The sequence below is a fragment of the Aulonocara sp. 'chitande type north' Nkhata Bay genome, linkage group LG19 (assembly GCF_057382095.1).
Source record: "Aulonocara sp. 'chitande type north' Nkhata Bay isolate Kocher_YH1m ecotype deep benthic linkage group LG19, A_spYH_male_GT1.1, whole genome shotgun sequence".
Taxonomy (NCBI): domain Eukaryota; kingdom Metazoa; phylum Chordata; class Actinopteri; order Cichliformes; family Cichlidae; genus Aulonocara; species Aulonocara sp. 'chitande type north' Nkhata Bay.
The window spans coordinates 32,506,770-32,531,538 of NC_141362.1; the positions used below are offsets into that span (position 1 = coordinate 32,506,770).

A 24,769-nucleotide genomic window follows, 5' to 3' on the forward strand; every position below is an offset into this window, starting at 1 on the left:
AGTGCCCACTCACAGTTAGCTCTAATTTAAACCAGCATCTTCTGTTTTCTCACATTGGATGATGACGGATCATTGTGGAGGCCACACACGCTTGCGCGCACACACACACACAAATTTCATAGCATGTAGAAGCCCAGGCATGTGCACAACAAAGTGTTTTGTTGAAAGTGTGAGTTATCTATAGACCTGTCACAGTATGAATCACAATAATGATATTATTACTTTAATGCACAAATTGGGAAAAGAACTAAAAACAATAACATGCATGTAGCACTTTTAACTCACTAGTGCTGTTGTTGTTGTTGTTGTTGTTGTTTTTTAAATGACATTAAGAAGTTTTCCCAGGATTCATTTTATTCTCAGTCCAGAAGAGAGCGCTCTCTCAAAGCTAGTGTACGAGGGGTACTACTTGTTCTCTCACACGAGGGACACGCTTAACTAGTTTAGATGTTTTTAATAATAAAGAAGAAAAAAAGCCTTTTGCTCAGCAGTGCTGCTTTCAACCACTAATGTAGGTGGTAAGTTTCCTGTGTGCCTGAATTACAGAAGCCTGTCACTTTAACAGATTTGTTATGTTATATTTTGCATGTGTAAAAAGTTCAAATTTTTGTGTCTGGTGATTCAAACGTTATTCTTCTCTGTTGCAGATCTGCATATGAACGGCAGCACAGTGACATCTAAAGCAGACCCTGTCTCTGATGAGTCTCTTGTCACCAGTCCTGACACTCCCCAAGGACCCCAAAGCCCAATTAAGTGCTTCACTCCACCCCACCAGCCCAGCCCCCCTACAGTTCCACCCAACCCTAAAAATGTGTCCCGTCTTAGGAGGGCACCTAGCCTGAGCAGAACCCGTCCTTCACTGTCCCACAGTTCAGGTGAGTTGATCTTAAAAACCTTTTACTACATGCTGCATAATCTTTGTTGCACACAGAAAGTTATTGTCCCTGTTTAACGACACTCAGTAACATTATAATGATACAAACCATTGCTATAACAGGCCTTTGTTTATAGAAAATGTTGGAACATTAATTAATTAAACCTCTGGGACCATCAGAGAATGGGTGAATAAGATGTTTGCTCTGGGTAATGTGCTTCAATACTTTGTTTTGACAACCTGCTGTTAATGCACCGACACACACACACACACACACACACACACACACACACACACACACACACAGAGCGCTTGTTTTCAGCCTGATTGAGATGTAACATGAGACTGAATCTGTGTGTTGTGTGGTGTTTAATGGGCCATTTAGATGAGCTGTCCCCTGGCAGTTTGGGGCACAGGAAAAATCTCTCAGATCCTGCAGAGCTGTGTCCGTTTTCCAAACCCGAGCTGGCGCTGGTGCAAAGCTTCAATCTGCTGAACTCTGAAGACTGGTGAGAAATAATCAATCCATCATCCTTAAGCATCTCTTTCAATGTGGACCACAGAGTAAAATTATTACCCTTTGTGCGTTGTTATTTTCGAATGTAGGGAGAAGAAGATTGAAGGACTGACATTCCTGCGCTCTCTTGCACACTATCACTCAGATACACTTCAGGCTCGGCTTCATGATGTTTGCCTATCTCTCATTCAAGAGGTAATATCATTTTTTAATAACAATCCCACTTAATTTTCGGAATCTATGCATGGCGGTGTTTGACTCTGCTGTTCCAGTTTTGCAATTCTATTTAATTTCTCTGTGTCTTAATAGTTTTGCTTCATAATTATATATAGTCTCAGCTATAATTGCTTGGCATTTTGCTAAATTCCCATTGTAGATTTTTTTTTTTTGGTCAAATAGATATCTTGAATATGTAATCAGTGCTCATTTACTCTTCTTATACCTTAAGCACTAATATTGTTAATCTTATTTAGGTGAAGAACCTGCGGTCGGGTGTGTCCAGGGTTGCCGTGTGTACCCTGGGTGACCTCTACACACACCTTCAGCGAGCGATGGACCAGGAGCTAGAGGGGACAGTTAAAGCTTTACTACAGAAGGCTGGGGAGAGTAATGCCTTCATTAGGCAGGATGTAGATGCAGCACTGGATTGCATGGTGCAGCACTGCACCCCTACTCGAAGCATCAATGCTTTACTTACTGGAGGACTCAGGTTAGATTACACACAGGACAGCTCTTTGTTGTTTGTTTGCTTCTTCTCTGTTTGGATCACTACATAATTTAAGCTTTGATTGCTGAATTGATTTCCTCCTCTGCTGATAGTCACCTTAATGCAGTAGTGAGGAAATGTATGGCTCAACATCTGGCTAATTTGGTTGAGAAGGTTGGTGCTGCACGTCTCCTTTCTGGGGCTAAAGATCTCACTGACAGAATTTTACCTGCCGTGGTCAAACTCGCACAAGACTCCTCACAAGAAGTTAGGTATGTAAAAAAAAAAAAAAAAAACCTTTCATATTAATTCATTTAATTTTTGTGTTTTAACTTCTTTACAACTTGTTCATATTTGCTTGAACGGTGAGATTATATTTTTATGTATTGCCAATGAAAAGCATTCAGCAATAACAGATAACAGTCAGAAAATGTCAAATTTGAGACATTTTAAAAGTCTTTAGACCATCAAAAGGATATAGTACAATCCAAATCTACTTTTGGTTTTGCTGGAATTGATTTGTTATTGTTGACACTATTTCTTTTGGTGTCACTGTACTGTAATTACCTTGCATTTCATTAAAATATGTTTAGAAATGCTTTTCTGTTGCTTTTGGACTGCAAATCCAAAGTGCCACTTTAACAAATGAGATAATATTACACCTTCTCCCCTCAAAGGTACTTTGGCCGTCGAATGCTGCTGTCCCTGTCTTCCCACCCAGAATTTGAAAAGATCCTGGAGAAATACATCCCTACGAAAGACCTGCAGACTGTCAGAGACACCATCTTCACTCTAAAGACAAAGGTACTGTTTCTTTCTGTTTATGTTTACAGGAAAATTGGTATTTTGGCTGGAAGTTAAATATAGGCATCTAACTCTGAGATTGTTGGGGGGGGTTAGGGTCTTGGTGAGATGCCTCAAGATACTCAGTCAGCCCGAGGCAGACATTCCCTCCCGGGCAGCGGTACAGTCAGAGCCTCATCGCTCAACAGAGAGCCACTCAACCAGACCAACAGGTGGGTGTAGATATCAACCAATGCACCAGAGTAGCCCATTAAGGAAAATTTATTTTTCACAAATGTGTAATACATATGGAAAACACGTGAATTGTGATGCATTTTATATACAGGGAGTCTCACAGCCATTACAGCTGTAGATCTCAGACACAGAGTTTTGCAGACAAGACTGAGTACATCAAGCAGATCTCGGATCTGCTGGCTTCAAAGGACTTCAGAGAGAGGATCAAAGGCATCGACCAGCTAGTGGCTGACTGCCAAAACAACCCAAACATGGTTATCAACAGTATATTCCCTGTTAGTAATTTATTTATTTTTTTCTCCAAATCAATTTAGCATGTCTTTATGTACATTGTGGTCTTTTCATTATAATGACAAAGTGTTTATCCTTCACTTTCTGATCTCCCTAATTCTAGGTGTTTGATGCCTTCAGAGCCAGGCTGCAGGAGTCCAACAGCAAGGTCAACTTGTATGCCCTGGAGTCTTTACAGAAAATCATCCACTTGTTAAAGGACAAGCTGTCCCAAGTGGTCAACATCCTGGTCCCAGCAATCGTGGACAATCACCTCAACTCAAAGAGCAATGCCATCTGCTCTGCTGCTATTGGAGCTATTAATGCACTCATCTTAAATATAGGTACTTACTTTGAGCATTAAAATAGAGGAGAAAGTTTTGGTTAAAAAAATTGCTTTAATTTGACTTCCATTTTTTTGCCTGCTACAGACAACATACTTCTCCTTCAGCCTTTTTGCGCCAAGGCTCAGTTTTTAAGCGGGAAGGCAAAGGTGAACCTTATCGAAAAGGTCGCAGGTATGTCTGGTGTCCTAGTTCGGCACTGTAATCAGCTTCTGCTTTGATGTATCTAAATGCAGTGTATTGCTTCTCATCTTCTATATTTAGATCTTGTGACAGAGCTCTACCCTCGTAAGCCCCAGATGGTCGAGCAGAAAGTGCTGCCCTTGCTCTGGCACCTCTTGGGCACCTCTACCCACAGCGGCACCATTCATGGCCGGGGCGGCAGCGTAAGGGGTGCTACCGCCAACCTGTGCCAAGCCCTTTATGCCCAGATGGGGCCAAGCCTGAGCGAGTGTGCCGCCTCCCAGCCTGCCAATGTCCATAAAAGTCTAAATGATATCCTGAGGACCTTATCGTAAGGTAAAGCAGGCTCCAAACAGAACCAAATGTCGAAAGAGGGACAGCATTAAAACTGATCTTACTTGAAGATGTTGCATTATCATTTCTTATAGTGCCTGCACTTTTATATAAACATAGAGAAAGTCCTTAAGAAGTTGGAGCTCTTATTCTTATCTCAGTGAGATTCCGTCTGGTACAGAAGCATGGATGGCTGTAACATAATGGCATCAGGTCTTTCACATGTCCAACCTGCTCTCTTTGCACTTTGAAAGTAGCTCATTGTCGTTGTTTTGTTTTTGTTTTTCCATAAACTCTACATGTACTGTAGACCAGCGGTCTCCAACCTGTTTTGCGCCACGGACCGGTTTATGCCCGACAATATTTTCACGGACCGGCCTTTAAGGTGTCGCGGATAAATACAACAAAATAAAACTAGTACCGGTACCGAAAAAAAGAGAATTTATTCATAACACACGTGAAAAGACCCAGGAAAACCGAGTTAACGATAAAAACGATAACAAAATAACGCTGAAAACCGATAAAAACCCTGAAAACCAAACATTTCACACCTGAGCCTCAACTCTCGCGGCCCGGTACCAAACGACTCACGGACCGCTACCGGTCCGAGGCCCGGGGGTTGGGGACCGCTGCTGTAGACAAATCAGAGACACTATTGCAGAATGTAAAATTAAAATGCACAAAAAGAAGAGGAAGAACACAGGGACCTGAAAGTTGTATATTTTTGCTGTTTCATCAGATGTGATGTGATATTTTTAAAATATCTTTATGTAGTTGGAGATTTTTGAACTGAGATTAACAAGCATAGTACAAAAATACTTTTGTACAGCTCAAATGTGTATTTGCACAGTATTAGCTTATTCTATATGTTTGCTGTATGACGGTACAGTTATAATTTATCTCTTGTGTAATGGTTTAAAAGTCATATATAATGTGCTGAGTTGGTACTATGTCTCTTTTTGCATGACCAAAATTTACTGGCAGATCAAAACTGTTGATTTATGTGTACGTGGACTTGTAGAGGAAGGTTGGTCTCGAACTCTGAGAAGGGAAAAATTTTACCTCTTCATTTGCCTGAGAAATAGTCACAGCCCAGGTCTGATATTGTCTCAGTATAGTGCCAGTCTTCAAGTAGCCTTTTAACTCATCTATTGTTAAATTATAACTGAACTTGTTTGTGAACAAGAGCAAGAAGATATATGAATAAACTGTTTTATTTCTGTAAAACCAACTTCAGCGTGCGTCATTCAAAGACTGAAAATGGGGTGGAAGGATTAACTCGCTAATCACAAACATGGATCATTTTAAAAATTGAAGGATGACTTCTGTCCATTAAACACACATTATTAATCTTAGGTAATCTAATATAGCTTTATTAATAGGCGGAGTTACTGGAAACACAAGCTTCAGGTGTTCTTTTTTAATTCCTTATGCTTCATTCATGACATTCTTAGTAAAAGCTAACCATAACTAGCCTTCTGATGACTACACTTCATTTGTAAAAAACAAAACAAATGTCTGGCTGTGAAGAATCCTTGAAAGAGGACTGATCAAAGGCTTGAAAAGAGGTAGGCTTAGCACACGATTTTGGGGGGGAAAAAAACAAAAAAGGGGGGAGCGTTGCTTCAAAAATGCTCTCATGTTTAACAGTGAACACTAATATCTCTGTAATTCTATGGTCATGATTAAACATGACATCCAAAGTACACTCTTGGGTTTGTAATTTAATAAAACAAATCATAATCACCGAACCTTTATATCAAAGTAGCTGCCATTTTGAAATAGCACTGTTTAGAAATGTATGCTAGCTGCAAAACACTACGCATGTGCGGTCCTTGTAAGACTGAACAAGCTACTGTTTGACCTTCATTTAATGGTACGTGATTTTCTAGCATTTCAGCAGCAGGGTGAACTAGCTTGTGCTTGGAGGGATGCTGCTACTGTTGTTTTAATTTTATTTTTTTTAAAGAAAAAAGAAAACCTAAAGGTAATCCTGTCCAATACAGCAACTAAACTGCACATAATTCAAACTTGATATCAGCAATATACACAGAAAATAAACATTTAGTTTTCCACGTCCAGTGTTTTCCAATAGCAAACCTTTAGCAAAGATATAAAAATGAGGGAGTGCTTTCAGAATAAGAGCAAAACTCCCTTTAAACTTCAGAGCTAGCCACAGTGGTGCTGTCAAAAGGGCCGAATGCGTTTGCTACTTGAATGTGCAGATTCCTTACCTTTGCTTATGGATGCATACAGTTAGATGGAATATGTCACAGATTAGGCATATACATACAACAAAAGAAACAGTATAAATATTTCGAAGTCTCGTTAAATGTGCTTTTTGGCATGAAAAAAAACAGAGCCAATGAGTTCACTCACCTGGATTGACTTCTTTCTTAAAATTATGTAACTAAAAACTAAAGCCAAGGGAAAGTTAACATACAGGATATTCTCACAGATTCCTGATCAGTTAACCATCAAGTTCCTTTTGTGTTATGAATGAGAGCGGTTCATGATTTTGACAGTGTTCAGTTAATGCTCTGCTGCTCTCGAGTCCTTGCTTTGTTCCCTCAGCTTCACTGACCAAATGGAAAAAACGAGCCCCTCCTCCCGTTGATCTTTCCATCCTGTTACTAAGGCAGCTGGATCGATTCCACGTTAGACAAGTGTGTGGTTGCCATCCCGAACACCTCATTCTGTCAGGGACCAGATGTCTTGGGCAGGTCCTGATTCTCAGCCAAGTGGAGCTTTTGTCTGAACGTGCACACATTAAGGATTCACCACAGAAGGACTGAAAACACATTCAAATCCAGCATCCGCTCCTGGACTGTCGGGGCAATTCCCATAAACAAATATGCATTTGAGCTAAGAAAAGGATACATTGAGGTGCTGAGCTCTTCAAGCTGCAGAAACAAAGGAGCAAACAGGAGAGAGGGTTATTGAAAACAAAGCCAAAAATAGAAAGTGAAGCGCTAGTACCTGGCAGTAATCTCACTGTGGGATCATGTTACATAACAGCCTGTGCATTTCAGATCAATATTTGAGTTACGCTCTCATCATCGACTGCAGTGTTTCCAGAAGCAAACGTTAAGCTTCGATACAAAGTAAAGTTGCTTCATAGCCCATCTGCTCTGAGGCCCAATTATCCACTCTGGAGAGTATTCCTGGCAGCAGTGTCTGTAAATGAGTTGAAGGGTTTTTCTCACCTCAGTCACAGAGCACTGCAGCTTCCCGCAGTGAGCATAGCGTGGGTAACTACAGTAGGAGCCACACAACAAACTAACAATAGAAACTGTCAAGACATCCTTAGATGGCACATCACTGTACGAGAGCTTTTTTTTTTCCCTTTTTAAACGAGCCAACAGTTCAGCAAAACTGAATTTCATGTGGAAAATTATAGTAACAGGATTTAAATTCATTGGTTTGTCCAAATAAAAAAAATTCACATTTTCCTTCAGTCTATAGTACCGTTTATCAAAAGGTTTTTGTTTGTTTGAGATGCCCAATTGTGGAGATATTAGCTCTACAAACCTTCCCTTTCGTCACAGCCTTCTCATGTGGGGGAAAAAACAAACAAACAAAAAGCATCTGAATGTCTCCCTCCAGAAATCATATCGCTCAAAAAAAAAGAAAAACACACTATAAAATGTACAGCCACCTAACATTACAGCTCAACTAAGGAGTACAAGCCTTGACACCATTTTATGGAGCTTTATGGTGAGATTTGAAACCCAGTTATTATCATCAGGTTAAGTCTTTCTGTTCCCAAGCACAGCCAAACAGTTATCAACATACACATAACTAAGTTTCTTACCAAAGCACAATTGGAAATCCTAACATCCATCAGCATGTCCACAGGAAAAATAGATACTAACCAATGAAAACAGGAGCCTCTGAGGAAATATGTAAATAAATGTAAATGAAGGAGTAAGAAAGTATCTTCCCAGGTGTGCCTGGGAAAAGACAAACTTAACTCTGTGAATACTGGGAGTTAAATCACACTTCAGGATAACATAAAATAGTGCCATTCACATCCTGTGGGCGTCGGCTCTGCCAGCTGATTGGTCTGTACACCTGACCCGATTAGGAAAAATCAAACGGGACAATGTTAGACTAGTTAGGTAACACAGATTAATGCAAGTCTATTAGCAGGAACCACAGCTGTTGCGTGGAAGACTTGTGTAATCTCCATTCACTCCAGTGGACCTTGTTTTGGGTTTTTTTTTAAAGGGTAAGAAGGTAAAAAAGTAGTCTGTATGTTATCAGCACACAATGAAACTGCTTGAAGGGTTTTATGATCCAGTGAATTCTGAAACCTGGCATGACCCCGAATTAACGGCTCTGGCCAACTAGCCAACCCAGTGAGATCACATTCTGTACAGGCACAAGATGGTGCTACATGTGCTCTAAAACCTTTAAACACTTATTTCTTAAATCCAGCTCTACAGATGGTGTTAAATCTATAGCGGTTTTTCAGAGTAGAGCTCCGTGATGTAAACTAGCCTTAATACCTGTACATGTGGTGTTTCATGTCCACTTTAAAAAGCTGCTGCCACTGGGATTCATGCTTACGTTGCAGAGCAGGTGTTCCAGGTTGTGGTCGGAGGCACATTTCCTCTGGTCCTCGGAAAGCTCCTCCACATGGCTGTCAAGGCTGAAGTGCAGTCGTGCCAGCTTTTCCTGCATCTCCCGCACGTGTTCGAGCTGCTCAAAGGAGCATACTTTACCTGGAAATCAGACAGGTTAAACCAGACCTGAATCTGATGGCGCAGTGTGTCTTGTCTTGTGATTACATCAAAGTCAAAAGTATTTCCATGGCAGCAGAGGCGTAAAAAAATAGCACAGCGTGTATTTGATTTCAGCCTGATTCATGTAACACAGCCACTTTTCACTCGCCTTTATTTTCAGCCAGTAACAGAATACTCTCCTGGGGGGGGGCATCTTATCAGGTTACCTTACCAAAAGCTTGCAGTTTGCCTGAGTGGAAGTCATTGAGGAGGTTGAGTAGGCCTCCCTCCATCTCTCTCACATCTGAGACATCTGTGAGGAAGGAGTGCTGCAGGGGGGACGACTGGATTACTTTACTGGGCCCTGCTGGCTGGGGGGCCCTGGGCTTCTCCCTGTGGGGTCTGACAGGAAAAACAACAAGATAACATTGCAACTATTTATTTTTGTTAACATATGACAACATTTAAAAAACAAGCAAAACAAAAACAACACCCGGACGAACCAAATCTGTATCCTGCTGTATCATCAAATGCAGGTGAAACACAGCGTTGTCTTAGTGAGTTATTTTATTGCTGGTCTTGGAGGAAAACCTGATGCATTAAACCATTTCTTTCTTATTTTGACTGTGAAACACCATTATCCCTGAACATACACATGCTGTCTGCCCCACAAAGCGGTGCAGTCCTGGTAGGTCATTAAGACACAAACCTGGTGATCTTTGGTGGAGCAACGACCGCTGCGAACACGTCTTTGGGCTGTCCCGGTGCGCCTATGGACCTTTTATACTTGCCCCTGTTCTTGGGGGAGGGAGGCTGCGGCAGGCCGAGGGAGAAGGTGGCACTTTTGCTGGCAGGCAGGACGGAGAGCTTGCGGGGGTTGATGGGCGGTGGAGGCGGTTGGGGGAGGGACACTTTTGGGCTTCGCTTCTTGCGCTTGTCTTCCATTGTTATTTACTTAGTTCTATTAGGAGAAGCTCCCTGAGGTGCAGCCTGGCTGGTGTGCAGGAAGTCCTGAAACGACAACGGTAGGAAGTTTGAAAAGCAGCAGCCTGTGGAGGATTGTCATTGTGCCAAAATTAGTGCTGCAGCCCAGAATGCTCCCCTCTGCATGTTTAGGGAAGCTTTAACTGGCTTAACAGCATCCCCAGGTGATTACAGTAAAATCCAAAACAAACAGTTCCTCCACTATTTATAATTTGATAAGAAATATATAGGCACATATTTCCTGTATAGGATTTATTCGATAGATAATTAATGGTTTTGCTTCCTTGGTGTTTAAAAAAAAAAAAAAAGGTGAAACTGGAGACTTTGAAGATATTGAAAGTGGAATAAGGTTAGGAAAATATGTGTGAACTAAACTGGATGGCGTACATTTTTTAACTAAACCTAACTAACTAAACTAAGCCTGCGTGAGTGATGAAGAAATCAAGGAACGCACTTTAACAAGGAAATGTACTCTATTGCACCAAGAGCCTATAAAACAATACGCTATCATCCGAAATAAACATAACTTTTATACAAAAGGCTCAATGAAAGTCTGTGTTCTCCATTCTTGTGGCGCGTTATGGACTAACACTGTGCGATAAAGACATTAAAGGCCATTAGAATTTAATGCGTCAGTCAATACATGCATTCAGTCTAAATATTTTATGAATTATGATTTTTACAGAGGCGCATTAGCATTAAAAGACAGGAGCTCGTGTCGGTTTTCAGCGTCGTGAAACTGTTACAGCAGTGTCCGTGTTTGTCGCTGCTTAGTTACATTTTATGGTGGTCTTGCCTTGGATTTATCGCGCTCTCTCATTACAATGAATGCAATCTCTGTTGTGACAGCAGTTATCTGGTGAACACTGCGCCAGCCTCTGTTCAAAGTAGGAGCCAAAGATGGCCACTACGGTAATACACAATGGCAACTTTCTGCGCTGAAATTCTGCTTTTAGCGGGAGAATTATTCTCCCGAGTAAAGAACAATTAAGCGGACTGCGGGTCGCTGCGCCACCGGGTTCAGTTCCGTGAAAGGATACGCGTAAAGGGAACGCATCATCTGCTGATGACACAAATAAGACTTACCGAATCAATTACGCACCAGAGAGCAACGCCGACAGGGCGCCGGCTCGCATTTCTCCTCCTAGGATTTAAAAGTCCACTTCATATGAATCCTGATGTTAAAAAGAAATGTAATACAGTGGAACGATCCGTACAGCCCCGGTGTTTTTACCGATGAAAGGTAAAGAGCGTCGATGCCGCGCTTGGCTCGTGCGGAGCTCAGCTGTCGTTTTTATTCCTTCTTAAAGGGCCAGTCCACCCGGCCGTGCGCCACGGGGGGAGGAGCGACTGTTCACGCAGGTTACTGACTGGCAGGATGCTGCTGTGCACCGCCTGAGGATGGCTCTTTGTAAACATCCTACTTACTGCTCCATTAAGGCTCCGAGGGTGCTACAGAACAAGGCCACACGGGGACGCCAGTGTTCATCTTTTGCTAACACCACTGACGTGTTGCAGTGTCAGTATATGCAGGATGTAAGCAAGGAATTTCCACGCTTTTTTGACTTTCCCTGTGGCCATGGGCGTGGGGTTTTGATGGATGGGATGGGAGTTTGATCCGTTGGGGGAGGGGGGATTTTGTGCTTTTTTTTTCTCCTCAGTTTACAGATGAGGAGAATTTTTAGCCTTTGTATGAAAAGTATTATTATTTCTTTCCCAACGGATGTTAAACACAAGAATTTGTGAAGATAGCTTGTCCACACACCTCACTTTCATTTTAGATGCAAACTAGCAACATGACTGAGAAAAAAAAAGCTTATAAGTTGACCTGAATTTCAGGCAGAAGTAATGTCCTTATGCTGGACCTTTTTTCTTGTTGTCACTCCAAGCTGCCTGTGTGTGCAGAACCAGAGGAAAGGATGCAGGATGTGGTATGCGTCTGTTTGTTAACAAAAAGATTCGGTTGTTGTATGAATGCAATGCAATGTTTCTCTTACTGCTCAGTAAATTAAACTGACAATGCCACAAAATAGGGAAATGTGGGATCTTGCAACAGAAGAAGCACGATGGCATTGGGACATCTCAGCCTGAGCTCAACCAGCTGGAACATACAGGCCAAACAGTACTATGCAAAAAGCTCAAGCCACCATCATTTCTTTTTATTTTGCTCCCAAGGATTCACACTTTCCCCAAAAAAAATTTAAAAGTGGTATTGAGCAATAATTCTCCAGTTTTTTTGGAAGTCTTTAAAAGCTTTTCTTTGGACATTAGCTGCTTCTTCACTCATTTTCAATCCAGTTCTTGTGTCTTACTATTTTCAAAGGAATGGTGTTTTGGTTTCTAAGCTACTTAGAAAAGGCCATTGTTAAGGAAGGAAAACTGCAAAATTAAACAAGAACTGGACTGAAAATCAGTGGAAACAGGTCTTATGGACCTGTGAATCAGTGTTTCTATTTTCTAAAAAGAGAAGAAACTGTAGTTTTTAAATTCTAAAATTAATGCTTGGAGTCTGGCGAACACCAAGGCATCAAACGGCAAATGAATCCTTCATTTTTAAATCAATCCCAAAAGAAAAAGCATGTAGGATGATTCCACTCCTGCATGGAGTTCCCATTATGAAGGAATCCACAGGGACGGCTATTCATCATTATTACTTGTAAAGAAATTTTGTAAGCAGCGTGGACTGAGAATAAAACAGAATCCAACAAGGTTTAAAGTAATACAAAAATATTTATTTTTATTATGGCAGGTCAGAACAAAACTGTGACACAAAAATGCCGTTTGTAGAAAAAATACAGAGATCTTAGGCTTGTTTATCTTGTTCCAAACGTGAGTGAGACGAACAATAACTTAAGTCTAACTAACTTTGTGGTCTGATGAGTTGTTTGAGTACGAGTATGCCTTTCCAAGAACTATTCTGTCTCTGAGGAGCTTGAAGAAGGCGTAGTAGTTGCTGAAGAGAATCAGGGCCAGCGATATCGTCTGATGCCACTTTTCTGAGCATATCAACGAGTAGAGCTGGTAGAATATCATGGCACCTTCGAGGATGATGAGTATGTTCAATATTCGTAAAGGCTTGTTGAAGAAGAACTAGAGTAAGAAAGAGGATCAGTATGAGCACAGCTCTGTAAAGGATCTGATACCAGTTCTGGTTCTACAAGACCTCTTCATTTAGGTATACTCACATAGAAGCGATAATGGGAAACATCTGATGGGACTGCAACATTATAGTGGCCCATGGCCTTATATACATTCTTATTATGTTTTACCAGGACTCCCTGTGGCCACATGTACTCTTCGGTCCATCTGTGTACAAAAAAAACCAGGTAAAAGTTAGCTTTAAATCTGACTAAAATTAGTCTGACTGAACATAAAATGCAATAAACTAAAAGCAGTGCATACATGTGTTGGAGGACGTTGGAGCAGAGTGAGGGATCTACTTTTTGCCAGCACCCGAGGTGGGCTGCAGCTTTGTGAAGCAGGTCACAATATCGAGGGGGCAGCAAATGCCTCATGAGGATGACTGAGGTACTGACTGACACCAAGATGAAGAGCTCACAAGACCATCGCTTATCCACATACTGGGTACTCTGAAGGCAAATATGCAGAAACTTTGAGAAAAGCTCATAAATCATATTGAATTAAAGTTGCAGTGAAGTCCAACAGTTTCCTACCTTGACAAACCACACGGGTACAAATGCCACATAGTAAGCACTGAGCATTGAGCTGACCAACACCTCCTTCATCCTCCAGTTAAAATCCATCTTCAGGTACTCCACCTCCTTGCGGATTAGGTCAGGGGATAGACAGCAGGCGTGAGTGGGCATGGCCTGGACACCATACAGCTGGCTGGTGTGCTGCTTCCATGTCTCCTTGAGCACAGTCAGATAATCCCTGCCCCGGCCAACGCCGCCAACCTCTTTGGAGCCAATGCTGGTGATGGGTGAGAGCGGAACTGCTCGTCGGAAGTCACAGCTCAGTCGGAACAAGGGAATATACATCCCAAATCTGTGGGGGTGGGAGGGGCTACAGTTAATTTCTACAGATCATAGCAAGACTACAGCTGGGGTTGTAGTAGAAGAGTAAAGAGCATAAACTGAGAGTCACAGATCTTTGTCATATTAGTTCAGAGTCCAATGATACCACATATGGTTTAATATTGCATATGACACACCATCTGCACATATTCTTGCTAGCTCATTTTCCTAGAGCCACCAATGGAAAAATATTTCCACAGGACATGTCAACATATTTAAACGCAGGACCTGCATAGTATGCTCATAATGATTCCTTAGATCAGGGGTGTCAAACTCCAGGCATTGAGGGCCGGTGTCCTGCAGGTTTTAGATCTCACCCTGAGTCAACACACCTGAATCAACTGATTAGTTCATTACCAGGCCTCTGGAGAACTTCAAGACATGTTGAGGAGGTCATTTAGCCATTTAAATCAGCTGTGGTGGATCAAGGACACATCTAAAACCTGCAGGACACCGGCCCTCGAGGCCTGAAGTTCGACACCTGCGATTTAGATGATTCCTTTCAAAAAAAAATAAATAAATAAAAATAAAAACCCACAGTCATGAATCAAGATTTGACCCATAGTATACCAAAGGCTCTGTAATCAAGCACTCTGAGGTTCACCAAACAGAACTTGATCTGCCTCTTGAAATGACATGCAAACAAGCCACGCTATCAAATATGAAAGAGAATAGGAGCTACTTCACTGTAACTGGATTTCTTTATTTAAATATTAATGTGCAGCAAACCAAAGCTGTGTTTTAAGTAGGGCACCAAACAGAGCATGGAAACAAGATGTGAATGTTCACTGGCATAATGTGGTTCACACAACTTTTAAGAGAGGGCAAAAGTTGTGTATACTACAAAAGCTAGTTTTAGTCCAAATGCTTCATATCTATAAGTTAACGACATGTGAAACGTTAGAAGGAGCAAACATAGCTCAAAACAAGTTATTTGCACTGAAAATTCCTTCTGGCGTTTGTGGCCTGTTAATCAGGGGTTAATGTGGGCGGGAACAGTGGTTAAAAAGCAGATGGCTGAATCTACTAAGAGCAGTAACCTTCAGAGCCAACAGCCATGTAGGTCAGCTGATCACAGCACAAAGAAAACAAATGAAGCCACATTAAAACATAACAACTGTTCAATCAGTGTGAGAAAGACAACAAGGATTCAGTAAAATAAGGAAGCCTTGATATACTATACTTACGGGTAGCAGAGGAAGAGCAGGCTGAGGACAGAATAGGTTCTGAAGAGGTAAATGAGAGAGCGGCACAGGCTCCAACCTGTCAGCGTTAGCACTGCGAACCGCGCCATCACTAAAAAGATCGAGTGAGGGAAAGAGAGTTTCCCACTCTGTGACGCCTGAGGCAGAGGAGAAGAGAACAGTCAAATCTTTCACAGCAGGACATGATCAAAGATGTCTGAGAAACCAAGCACAGAAAAATTGAATCCATTAAAATTCTTAAATTTTTAAAAGTGTGCTTCAGGCATGTATCTGAAGATACTGTTTTACTACAAGAAGAATCTTTAAAAGGGAAAATCATTAAACTGAAGTGGAGCTGCGTGCAGACTGATTTCTTTCTTACGTCTCTGTTTCATCTGGCCTTTTCAGCTGGAAATTTCCTTATAAGTATGAAAAAAAAAAAGAACGGGGTACAGTCTTTCTGCATGAGGTGTTTTTGAGAGCCTTGGATTAATAAAAAGTAAAGTGACACAAAAGCCAATAACTGAATTCTTACCTCTTTAACAATGGCTGCGATTAACCTCCTTGCTAGTATGATGATGGTGAACACCAGCATGTTATAATCAATAAGATGGAAGTTCTGTAAAAACATAGATTTTTGCTCCCATGAGATTTTCCACATATTCTGTATAAACTGTGCCTACTGGCCTACACAGAGGTTGATCAACAAAGCAATTGCTGAAACATTCTTTGTCAAAACACTGAACACCCAAGTGCTCACCAGTGATGTGTGTGAGGGAGGGTGAGATGCAGGGTACCACCACACAGTCTTGTAGATGTTGACATAGTGCACAAAGAGCGCAATGAGGTGGCAGAAGAAAAGATGGAGCTCGAACAGCACATTTTGATCCATGGACAACTCTGGGATCTTGCAGTGTTTCAGAGGAACCACAGTCTGGGCCGCGAGAGGAGGACTGGACATGCACGTCCCTGGGCTGTTCCTGCTGACAGATCAGATGGCACAGAAGTTCCTGAAGAGGCCACGGAGGAGGCACACACAGACAGATCGGGCGCAGTGTGTCAGAGTTTGACCTACCTAGTGCGAGATCTCACCCCTGTGACCGGGGAGCTGGTTGTGTGATTTCCATTGCCAACTGAGCCTGAATCGCTGCTTAACGGAGGTCTGCAGTACGTGGTACGATTCGCTCCTCTCCTTCCACCAGCCATTGTGGACACACCCACGGCACACCTCTTTCAATTGTTTTGGTGATATGTCCTCTCCGTGTTTTTGTACCTGTTCGTACAAATGCAGCAGGCGAGAGGATTCATATAGAATATCTGGCCAATACTAAATATTTATTGTGACTTAAACCAGTCTGTAGTATCTATCTATCATGAAAGACACACTGTACTGCCTTAAAACGAGTTAAGTTGACATTGTGAATGGCTTAAATAATAAAACGAGGCGTGCACAGAGCCCAAACAAACAGCAAGGAGACCCCTCTGCAACATGAAGATCTGACATCCAGTGAATCATAAATATGCATGACAAAGGAGTTTTCACCAGCTGCAAAAGCATCCCTCGCTCTAAAGTGCAAGTTTTTGCGGAAGCTGATATTAAAAGCTAAGCTAAATAGCTACACCATTTGCTTCACTCGCGGGTGAAATTTGTTTAGAAAACCGTGTGTGTTAGAGATACAGGGCTGCAAGGCGAACACAACGTGGAGCTACACAATGAGGCACGGACCTCAGTCTGTCCGCCAAGAGCATGCATGCCTAAATATCAAGACTGAGGCCTAGGCTAGCAGTAGCTTTGACTAGCTAGGTAGCTTCTAACCCACCAAACAGGCTAGACAAGGAAATGTACGCTTACCAGTGTCTGATGTCTGAGTCAGATGCTGCTCTGTAGCAGAGATAATGAACTAAACACAATAAATTTTTAGAATATTTATTGAAATAATGGCGTGTATGTCACTGACAGCAGCAGAAACACTCATTGTTGATGTGAAACTAGCCGTAGACAGACGGCGGAGCGGATATGTTAGCGAGCTGTGGGAGGAGAGTCATTTAAAGGGATATTCCACTCATATTTAACCAAGAAAGAAAAGAAAGGCGTTTTTATCGATTAAAATGACGATTTAACACAGGGGTATAAGACTCATTTCAGTTCATGTTTCAGATACACGGAGTCTAAAATGTTCTAATAGTCTACTCTGAAAAACATCCTCCATATATAATTGTTGCTCCTTTACTGTAAAGACATTTTCTTTTAATGTACGATAAATCTTTTTTTGTTTGTTTTTTTTTCTTTTACATATTTCAGTAATTCTATCTTGATTTTTCCACTGAACATTTTCTGAGCTGTTTTGCACCTTTTGAAAAGCCTCTCTAATGTTTCCTTATACTTGGTAGTGTACGATCACAGGTTTCTCTATATAATTTTTACGTATTAACTATGTAAATATTATCTAACATTTCCCTACGTATTATTATATATAAATAAATTATAAAATGAATTAATAAATAATACAATTCTTATACAATATATATAGTACGCACAAACTATAATATAGATATGTATATAGAGTATAACAACTTTAGATAAATTGTATTAAAAATACAATTATTACTGTAATTAATACTCTAACCTTTAATCATAAAAAAATGTTAAGGCACAGAATATTTCCTATTTTCTACTGTCACCTACCTTAAAAACATTTTTAAGTGAATTTGTATATTACACAATTAAGAAATGGCAAGTTTTTCGTGTTTTGATGTAGTACAAAACTACTTATTTACTTTGGTGTAGGATGCCATGCTGTAGACAATGACTCTGTCAGTAAGAAGGCTGTAAAACCAATGAAAATACATCAGATTTTATGCCTTGATGTTACAGTTTTCACATTTCTCTGTGTCATTCAGTTGGCTGGACTGGAGTCTTTGGTGCTCTGGTTCTGATCCGTAATCAAGGAGGTGTTGTATGAGATGCAGTGTGGTTTATCACTGCATATTTGCACAATTTGCTGTATGTTTTTTATTTATTCAATTATTTATTAACATTTTACAGTTTTGAAATTTCTTAGTAGCTGGCCACAAGATGAATACTTTCCAGTGAACAGTTTCTCTTCTTTGTATGTTTTTCTTGACTAATAATTTACATCACAGTCCATTGTGAAAAAAATTAAATGTTAATTTTACCTTTATTGATGTACTTGTACCATTTATGGTTTAGTGTACTTTTCTTACTTTTCTTAATTTTAAAGAGCCCTCTAATTATATTAATAACCTGAACACGTCATAGACACCTCAGCTTCACTACTGGAACTTCAACATTATGCACTCCGTACTGTACAGTAATGCCACTGCTTTGCACATGTCTCAACTCTGTATATTTTTATATATTTTATTTATTGTTTACTCTATTTAATTTGTAAAATATGTGTACACACACACACGTAGAAAAATATTTAGTATACACATCCAGAAATGCATATACTATTATATATTGTACATATATTTATTAGTTTCAGATGTAGCCATTCTTGTATTTTGCTTGTTTACATTATTGTATTTTGCACAACTCTGTTGCTTGTGAAGCTCGCACACAAGAATTTCACTCACATGTGCTGTACCAATGTACCTGCACATGTGATGTGACAATAAAAGTGATTTGATCCTTTCTATAAAAGAAAAGAAACCCAGCGTTGCCGTAAAACTCACACTCACAGTGTGCGGTTCCTTCTTCAGTAGTTGTAGGGCAAAGGTTGCTGATGCAAAGTATGGGAAAACACCAGAAATGTACTCCCTTCTGCGCAGTTTTTTGCAGAGCTATGCTAAGCCATCCAGCGGGCTACACTGGACCACTTAGTTGGCCATTTCTAGCCTGCGAGCCATATCTTTAACTTCCCTGTTTCTGCACAGGATAATAAAAGTAACCTTTGTACAGATCAGTCTGCAATAACTGTAATGCATCTCTGTATAATTTTATAGCTTGCTTGGCCAAAAATCTAAATTAACAGACTACTTTTCCACAGTTACTGGTGCCCTGCCAAACAAAAACCTCATTACAACTCATGTGTAGATGGATGTTAAATTAGATCTTGCAAGAAAAATCTCAGTCTTGCACATGTTTAGAAAAGTGTGTCCAATATCCAAAGATTAAATTCTCATAATTAAAAAAGGGACAAAAATGAATGGCTTTCACTTTAAAAATAGTTTTATTGATTTACTTCATGAGATAATGACAAACATCCTGTCAGCTCATTAACATCAAAGAATAATAAGGCACCATCAATAGAAATCTGTCATTTTTTGTTCTTTTATTGTTAAATAAAAATGCAGTTAAAAAGAGTAAAATCTGTACAGATTCAAGAACGAGCATTCATTTAATGCCCGTACACCCATCAATGCTAAAGCAATCTTACACAAAAGTCAAGCTCTCTCTCACTCCCTGAGAGACGCCTCAGTCTCAGAGACACTGCAAGGCCTCTGCCCTTTCCAGGAACGTCAATGGACCTGCTAACGACAGAAAGGAGAACTTAATCAGACGTAACAACAAAGCCAACACTTATGTGGCAATTTCCATTCAACTGACCTTAAAAGGTCTGCCAACGCCGGAGTTCAATATATCAACTGCACCTACGCAGTTCTCAGACAACCTAAGAGGAGAAAACTAAATGAGATCTGGAACTCAGAAGTGCCAACACTCAAACACAGCAGGTAAAAACCATGCAAACTAATTTTATATTAAAAGTATCATGCAACTCAAGCATTTTTTTTCCCTTTCGTCTCCACCAATGAGTTTTACGGCTTTGAGAGTGCTACTAGTAATTTTCATTTAATCTACAATCTATAGAATTATCAAGATGGTAATAAGTATTAGGTGAAATGAATGGGCAATTCTCGTTTTGTTTCTTTTTAACATTTGAGCAAGAGTTGCATCAACACCATATTGTTTTATGCGGCTTATTTGGCCTGGAATGGACTACTAATAGCATAATTTTGTAATTAAAAATATGTTTTGGATGTTTTGGATGACTTGCATTACTTGGATGTTTTGCACAGAAAAAAAAAAAAAAAAAAAATTCTAAAATGAGTGTTGGGGTTAGTTTTACCTTCTTGTGGCGATCTTTAGGCTTTTAGAATCCTCTCCCTCTGCGATTTTTTTCTTTTATAAAAACCAGCCAGCATGACTTTGCATCAAAGTCAAGTAAGATCCCTGCAAGCTTGATTTGAAATACTGTTGAAATTCGGTTATTTCAAGCGGCTGAAGATGCACGGCTCTCTTGAGAGCTTGAAGAGATGCACTAACTAAAGGTTAAATGACAATACATGTTCAAGCACTAATATCACTTTCAAGTCAAACATGTATTTGGCAGCACATTACCTCAAGGAACGATGAGCTTTATTTAATTTCAGTTCCCCCCCCTTTTTTTAAGGTGTCATTACAAGTGGCATTTAGATAAAATTTTGAAGACAGGCGAAGAGGATAGACTTCTTGTAGAAAAAACCAAACCCAAAACAAAAAACCAAACACTGCTTTGGAATTTTAAAAATCAAAGTTGACGTGTATACATACAGCTTATTCAGCATTGTTGAAAACCACTGAGGACCATTTTCACAAACTGGAGATAATCCTTTGGTACAACAAAGGCAAAAATACCATGTTTAGGTTGATTAAAAAGAAACTAGAAACTTTATTGAAACACGCACTGCAGAAAGACATTGTTTTTTTGGGGATGTGTTTAGTTACCTATTTAGTCAAAAGGTACACAAGCATTAAGCATTTTGGAGACGGCACGACTTAAGCATACACAGTTTTCCTAAGGTTATATACAAAAAGACCGAGTTGGCTGTAGTCTTACGTACACAGTAAGTTATTAATCCTTCAAGCTTTACAAGAATTAGTCGATCAGCGATGATTTTGCAAGTAATAGAGCGACTTTTCATAAAATACCAATTGTAAAAGGGTGGCAGAAAATAAAGGCCTTTATTCTTTGTCAAATGGATTTCTACAGTTATATTTTGTTTATTTGCTCTTTGGGAGTAAAGTCACATAACTAGATTTGTAATCCAATATAAACAAATAAGACCGTTTTAATCAAAATGGTTCTATTTGAGTTTGCAACTAAATCTGTTTAAGTTATTATAAATTTACAAATGGAGTCATTATGAATAATTTCTGTCCAGTCATGAAGGACTTTTTTTTACAAAACAAATGCAGCCTATGTGAGAAAATTTTAATCGCCACAATCACAGTTTGTGCAGGAACAAAAATATTTACCATCAAATATCTAACAAAAAAACGAAACTAAAAAAGTCATTTTGTTAGTTCTGTTTATGTCACTAAGACCTTAACTACGCAACTGAAACAAACAATAGGGAGAAAAATGTTGCTCCTCTGGCACTAGGATACATCCAACAAAATGTCCTAGGTTTTAAAAATAAAAAGAGAAAAGAATGTTTTAAATAAAACCATTAACAAGGGAAACGAGAGGGAAATTACTTTTGTAAAGTCAAGTGTGAGTTACAATCGGAGACAGTTGCCACTGCAACTCTCTACCAGTAGTTGTTCAGTATCTTGGGTAAGGATGCTCTCTGTACGATCCCTTCGCCTGCCTAGATGGAGGGGCCTTGCCTCCAGCCCCGGCACCGGACCACGAGTTGTCCCAATCATCTTGAGCTACAAGAAGTCACAGAAAAGCAGAGGAAACCAAAAAAAGGATGCAAATATCAGCTAAGTCTGAAAGCAATAAAGCAAAAATAAAGATACGTGTGATTTAAAGACTTACCATAACCGGCCTCATATGATGGATCCTGGGCTTCACCGTGTCCATAATCATAATACTCTGTATCCCTGGGGGCACATCACCAACAAGGGTTAAGAAGGTATACTTAAAATTTTTAATTTAGGTATAATTTATTTAAAACAACAAAAACACACATTAAAGAGACATGTTACATAAATTAAACTTGACTTACGCAGGGGCAGAAGGCTGGCTATAATAATTATCATATCCCTCATATGCCGGCTCTGCATAAGAGTCATCATATGCAGGCTAGACAGAAAGAAAAGAGGCAACATCATGAATCTGCGCCATTCCCATTCATGCCAAAAATGCTGTCAAATAGGATTCAGCACTTACATAATCCTCATAAGCATCAGGCTTTGACCCTGTTGCTGAAGGTGGAACCTGGTGTTGCTGGTGAGACAAGGCTGCCGAGGGGAGCATCCTGGGAGCCCCTGCTGCAGGCGGTCTGGAGCGAGGAGCAGAGCCTCCTCTAGTAGGAGCAGAAGGAGGTCCACCCCGACCAGACGGAGCACCTCTTGGTGCACCACCTCGCCCCGGTGCTCCGCGTGGAGCCCCACCGCGCATCGCTCCCCGAGGAGCCCCACGTGGCATTCCTCGGCCCCTGTTAAATCAGAACCATTAACCTACTTAGCCAAACCTGATGCAAAAAACGGACTCCACGTTAGTGTTCTGCAGATACATTTTAGTTTACTGAGAAACATTTGTAATTTTAAGTTTGTGTGAATCTTACATCTGCAACAAGCACATATTCAACCCGTTAAGGCATTCTTTTCAGGTAAGTGTGTTACCAGACAACATGTATTGTAGTACACTATGTCACAGATTCCAGCGCATACCTTGGTCCTCCAGCACCAGGTGGTCCACCTCTGCCCCTTCCTAGAGGACCACCTCGCCCCCTCGAACCATCCTGGGATCCATTCAGGAACAGTGGATCCATGTATGGATCGTGCTCACCAGGTTCCTGTTCATGTGGCAACAGACAAACATGCATACCATTACTGCAGAGCAGTGAGGAATCAGTGGATCTGTTAGAAAGTTTGATTCTTGCATCAAGATGTCTCTCCGCACACATACCGGGATAAGGAACTTCTTCACCTCCTCCATGGCGTGAGCCATGCGCAGGTACGCTTCTGGTATGGGTGCCGTCACCTCGATGAACACATGCAGTTCCATGGCGAGGTGAGCATATTTAGCCTCACCCCCCTTTCTAAATTCTTCCTCCTAAAAACAATGAGCGCACAAAACTAATATAGCCAGAGGAGTGATGCAGGGCAATAAGACAGAAGCAAAGGAAACCGTTAGACAAACCTTGTTCTTGTCCCTCATGGAACCTTTACCCAGAACTGAAATCTTTGCTCCGGTGTCCTCTTGCAGCCTCTTGATTGTGCTACCCTGAGGTCCCAAAAGCTTTCCCACAAAGTTGACCTGCAACAAATTCATAATTCACGTCAGCACCTCAGAGACACCCCTCTTCCCCAAAAGGGGAAAAAAAAAACTAATTAAGTAGAGTGTGAGAAATCAGTACAATTAATAATCTGTTAGATCAGCTGATTGAATCGCCTAGGTGGTTAGGGCGCTATGTAAATGGGAAAAGACATACCCTAGGGTACTGCTTGGTGGGAATGAGGACACGCTCCTTGAGCTTCAGATTCTTGGTCGCAAACAGGTCCAGGTATGTTTCCTTCTCAGGCTCTTTCTTGGTTTCACCTTTCTGGATCCTCTCAATCTCTGCAGGAATTAAACACGATTAAAAAGCTGACATTCATGAACAAATGCATTTCAAATAATAGACGAAAGCTATTTTTTTTCAGATGATATGGGTTACGATTCCCTGCGTCATCCGAAGATGAAACGGCAGGTAAAGCTTTGCATGCATTTGGGTTGTAGTTAGCAAATAGTCGCCTCGAAATCGCAGCTGTTCGTCGTTAAGTATCGGTGTTAGCTGATGAGTAAACACGATTAAAATCCCATCAGAACCGTTGAGAGCAAGTGATTTAATTACACAGCTTCAAATACACACTGGACAACGACCTGACCCACATCGCTAACAACCACGTGCTTAATGCGCCATTGTTCAGGCCTCTCGACTCGGCTAAGAAGGGACAAAAAAAAAAAAAAAAAACAGGCCCCGACTCGAGCTAACTAGCCCGGGTTAGCCTTTATGTTAAAGCAAATAGCGACATTACCTGCAGATATGAGTTTCATTGCATGCGTGAACGATGAATCCAGGCTATCCTTTTCCGCCAGGAGCTCCGGGAGGTACTTAGTGTCTTCCATTTTGATCTTATTCTCTGCTGGGCTTGACTCTACGGCGGGCTCTATGTTGCTCTTATTAGCATTCGCTTGACTCATAACGCACGAACGAAGCTCGGCTCAGTTCGTCAAGCTTTTCCCCTTTAAAACGAAAATGCAACAAGGAAAACGGTGTAGTTAGTAAAGGGCCCACCGGCGTCTTCTCCGCTGCAAGTCGTCGCACTCTTCCTCAGCAGACAAAGGAGGGTGGATGGCGCAGCTGCATTTCAGTGAGGGGGAGGAGGGAACCCGGAAGGCGACCGTGACGTCACTGCAAGAAGCTCCAGAGCCCTGATTACCTGCTGTTACAGCACTGTGCCAAAGTCAGAGCAAACCTTGTTTTATTGTCTGTTTTTTCATTTATTTGAGGGGATTTCTTTTAAGGTACTTTACCCAAACGTTGTGCCTATTTCATTACTTGATTTTATGGAAAATTCCAAAGAAACCACGGTTGACAGGGATAAAACAAGGAGCTTTTATCGCAAACTT

At 40.8% G+C, this 24,769-nt stretch overlaps 4 protein-coding genes across 10 annotated transcripts in view; 1 reads left to right on the forward strand and 3 right to left on the reverse strand.

The window, feature by feature from the left end:
• togaram1 (TOG array regulator of axonemal microtubules 1) overlaps positions 1 to 5,506 on the forward strand; it is an 18,310-nt gene extending 12,804 nt beyond the window's left edge. Inside the window, exons 13-23 of the mRNA XM_086274628.1 lie at positions 648 to 875; positions 1,260 to 1,383; positions 1,481 to 1,586; positions 1,865 to 2,100; positions 2,211 to 2,369; positions 2,775 to 2,901; positions 2,998 to 3,113; positions 3,227 to 3,410; positions 3,530 to 3,749; positions 3,837 to 3,923; positions 4,014 to 5,506. Of these exons, the coding sequence (XP_086130754.1) occupies positions 648 to 875; positions 1,260 to 1,383; positions 1,481 to 1,586; positions 1,865 to 2,100; positions 2,211 to 2,369; positions 2,775 to 2,901; positions 2,998 to 3,113; positions 3,227 to 3,410; positions 3,530 to 3,749; positions 3,837 to 3,923; positions 4,014 to 4,267 (1,841 nt within the window). The 3' untranslated portion in view covers positions 4,268 to 5,506. The remainder of the gene's footprint in view (positions 1 to 647; positions 876 to 1,259; positions 1,384 to 1,480; positions 1,587 to 1,864; positions 2,101 to 2,210; positions 2,370 to 2,774; positions 2,902 to 2,997; positions 3,114 to 3,226; positions 3,411 to 3,529; positions 3,750 to 3,836; positions 3,924 to 4,013) is intronic.
• ccdc28b (coiled-coil domain containing 28B) lies at positions 5,464 to 11,386 on the reverse strand. Of its 3 annotated transcripts, none has more exons than XM_086274639.1 (6): positions 11,063 to 11,386; positions 9,702 to 10,003; positions 9,225 to 9,394; positions 8,777 to 8,992; positions 7,146 to 7,168; positions 5,464 to 7,019 (listed from the first exon to the last, which is right to left on the reverse strand). In XM_086274639.1, the coding sequence occupies exons 2-4, from the start codon at positions 9,935 to 9,937 to the stop codon at positions 8,793 to 8,795; spliced, it is 606 nt and encodes a 201-aa protein (XP_086130765.1). In that variant the 5' UTR covers positions 9,938 to 10,003; positions 11,063 to 11,386; the 3' UTR covers positions 5,464 to 7,019; positions 7,146 to 7,168; positions 8,777 to 8,792. The 3 variants fall into 3 exon arrangements, with proteins under 3 accessions (XP_086130765.1, XP_086130764.1, XP_086130763.1); XM_086274638.1 differs by having other exon boundaries at positions 8,838 to 8,992; positions 11,079 to 11,374; XM_086274637.1 differs by having other exon boundaries at positions 8,838 to 8,992; positions 11,063 to 11,371.
• Positions 11,387 to 12,692: 1,306 nt separating this feature from the next.
• tmem39b (transmembrane protein 39B) lies at positions 12,693 to 17,586 on the reverse strand. 2 transcript variants are annotated; one of them, XM_086273942.1, is made up of 9 exons: positions 17,050 to 17,586; positions 16,273 to 16,470; positions 15,958 to 16,177; positions 15,733 to 15,816; positions 15,201 to 15,355; positions 13,651 to 13,984; positions 13,379 to 13,566; positions 13,162 to 13,282; positions 12,693 to 13,066 (listed from the first exon to the last, which is right to left on the reverse strand). In XM_086273942.1, the coding sequence occupies exons 2-9, from the start codon at positions 16,401 to 16,403 to the stop codon at positions 12,833 to 12,835; spliced, it is 1,467 nt and encodes a 488-aa protein (XP_086130068.1). In that variant the 5' UTR covers positions 16,404 to 16,470; positions 17,050 to 17,586; the 3' UTR covers positions 12,693 to 12,832. The 2 variants fall into 2 exon arrangements, with proteins under 2 accessions (XP_086130068.1, XP_086130067.1); XM_086273941.1 differs by having other exon boundaries at positions 15,958 to 16,180; positions 17,050 to 17,580.
• Positions 17,587 to 19,370: 1,784 nt separating this feature from the next.
• LOC147307479 (KH domain-containing, RNA-binding, signal transduction-associated protein 1-like) lies at positions 19,371 to 24,530 on the reverse strand. 4 transcript variants are annotated; one of them, XM_086273947.1, is made up of 11 exons: positions 24,175 to 24,530; positions 23,589 to 23,716; positions 23,297 to 23,413; positions 23,063 to 23,209; positions 22,825 to 22,949; positions 22,322 to 22,589; positions 22,158 to 22,234; positions 21,968 to 22,032; positions 21,682 to 21,858; positions 19,771 to 19,834; positions 19,371 to 19,691 (listed from the first exon to the last, which is right to left on the reverse strand). In XM_086273947.1, exons 1-9 carry the CDS (start codon positions 24,338 to 24,340, stop codon positions 21,749 to 21,751), a joined length of 1,203 nt encoding a protein of 400 aa, XP_086130073.1. In that variant the 5' UTR covers positions 24,341 to 24,530; the 3' UTR covers positions 19,371 to 19,691; positions 19,771 to 19,834; positions 21,682 to 21,748. The 4 variants fall into 4 exon arrangements, with proteins under 4 accessions (XP_086130073.1, XP_086130072.1, XP_086130070.1 ...); XM_086273946.1 differs by having other exon boundaries at positions 19,371 to 19,694; XM_086273944.1 differs by having other exon boundaries at positions 19,771 to 21,858.
• Positions 24,531 to 24,769: the final 239 nt, after the last annotated feature.

Coding starts and splice junctions, on each gene's coding strand:
- tmem39b (XM_086273941.1), bottom strand. CDS start 16,403: ATGGCTGGTGGAAGGAGAGGAGCGAATCGTACCACGTACTGCAGACCT. Junction 16,181..16,272: donor GGGGTGAGATCTCGCACTAG/GTAGGTCAAACT, acceptor CTGATCTGTCAG/CAGGAACAGCCCAGGGACGT. Junction 13,567..13,650: donor TACCCGTGTGGTTTGTCAAG/GTAGGAAACTGT, acceptor ATTTGCCTTCAG/AGTACCCAGTATGTGGATAA.
- ccdc28b (XM_086274638.1), bottom strand. CDS start 9,937: ATGGAAGACAAGCGCAAGAAGCGAAGCCCAAAAGTGTCCCTCCCCCAA. Junction 8,993..9,224: donor AGGCAAACTGCAAGCTTTTG/GTAAGGTAACCT, acceptor TCTGATTTCCAG/GTAAAGTATGCTCCTTTGAG. Junction 7,169..8,837: donor TGGAACACCTGCTCTGCAAC/GTAAGCATGAAT, acceptor TTGTTTCTGCAG/CTTGAAGAGCTCAGCACCTC.
- LOC147307479 (XM_086273947.1), bottom strand. CDS start 24,340: ATGAGTCAAGCGAATGCTAATAAGAGCAACATAGAGCCCGCCGTAGAG. Junction 23,210..23,296: donor CCATGAGGGACAAGAACAAG/GTTTGTCTAACG, acceptor CATTGTTTTTAG/GAGGAAGAATTTAGAAAGGG. Junction 21,859..21,967: donor ATCATATGAGGCCGGTTATG/GTAAGTCTTTAA, acceptor GACTTCTTGTAG/CTCAAGATGATTGGGACAAC.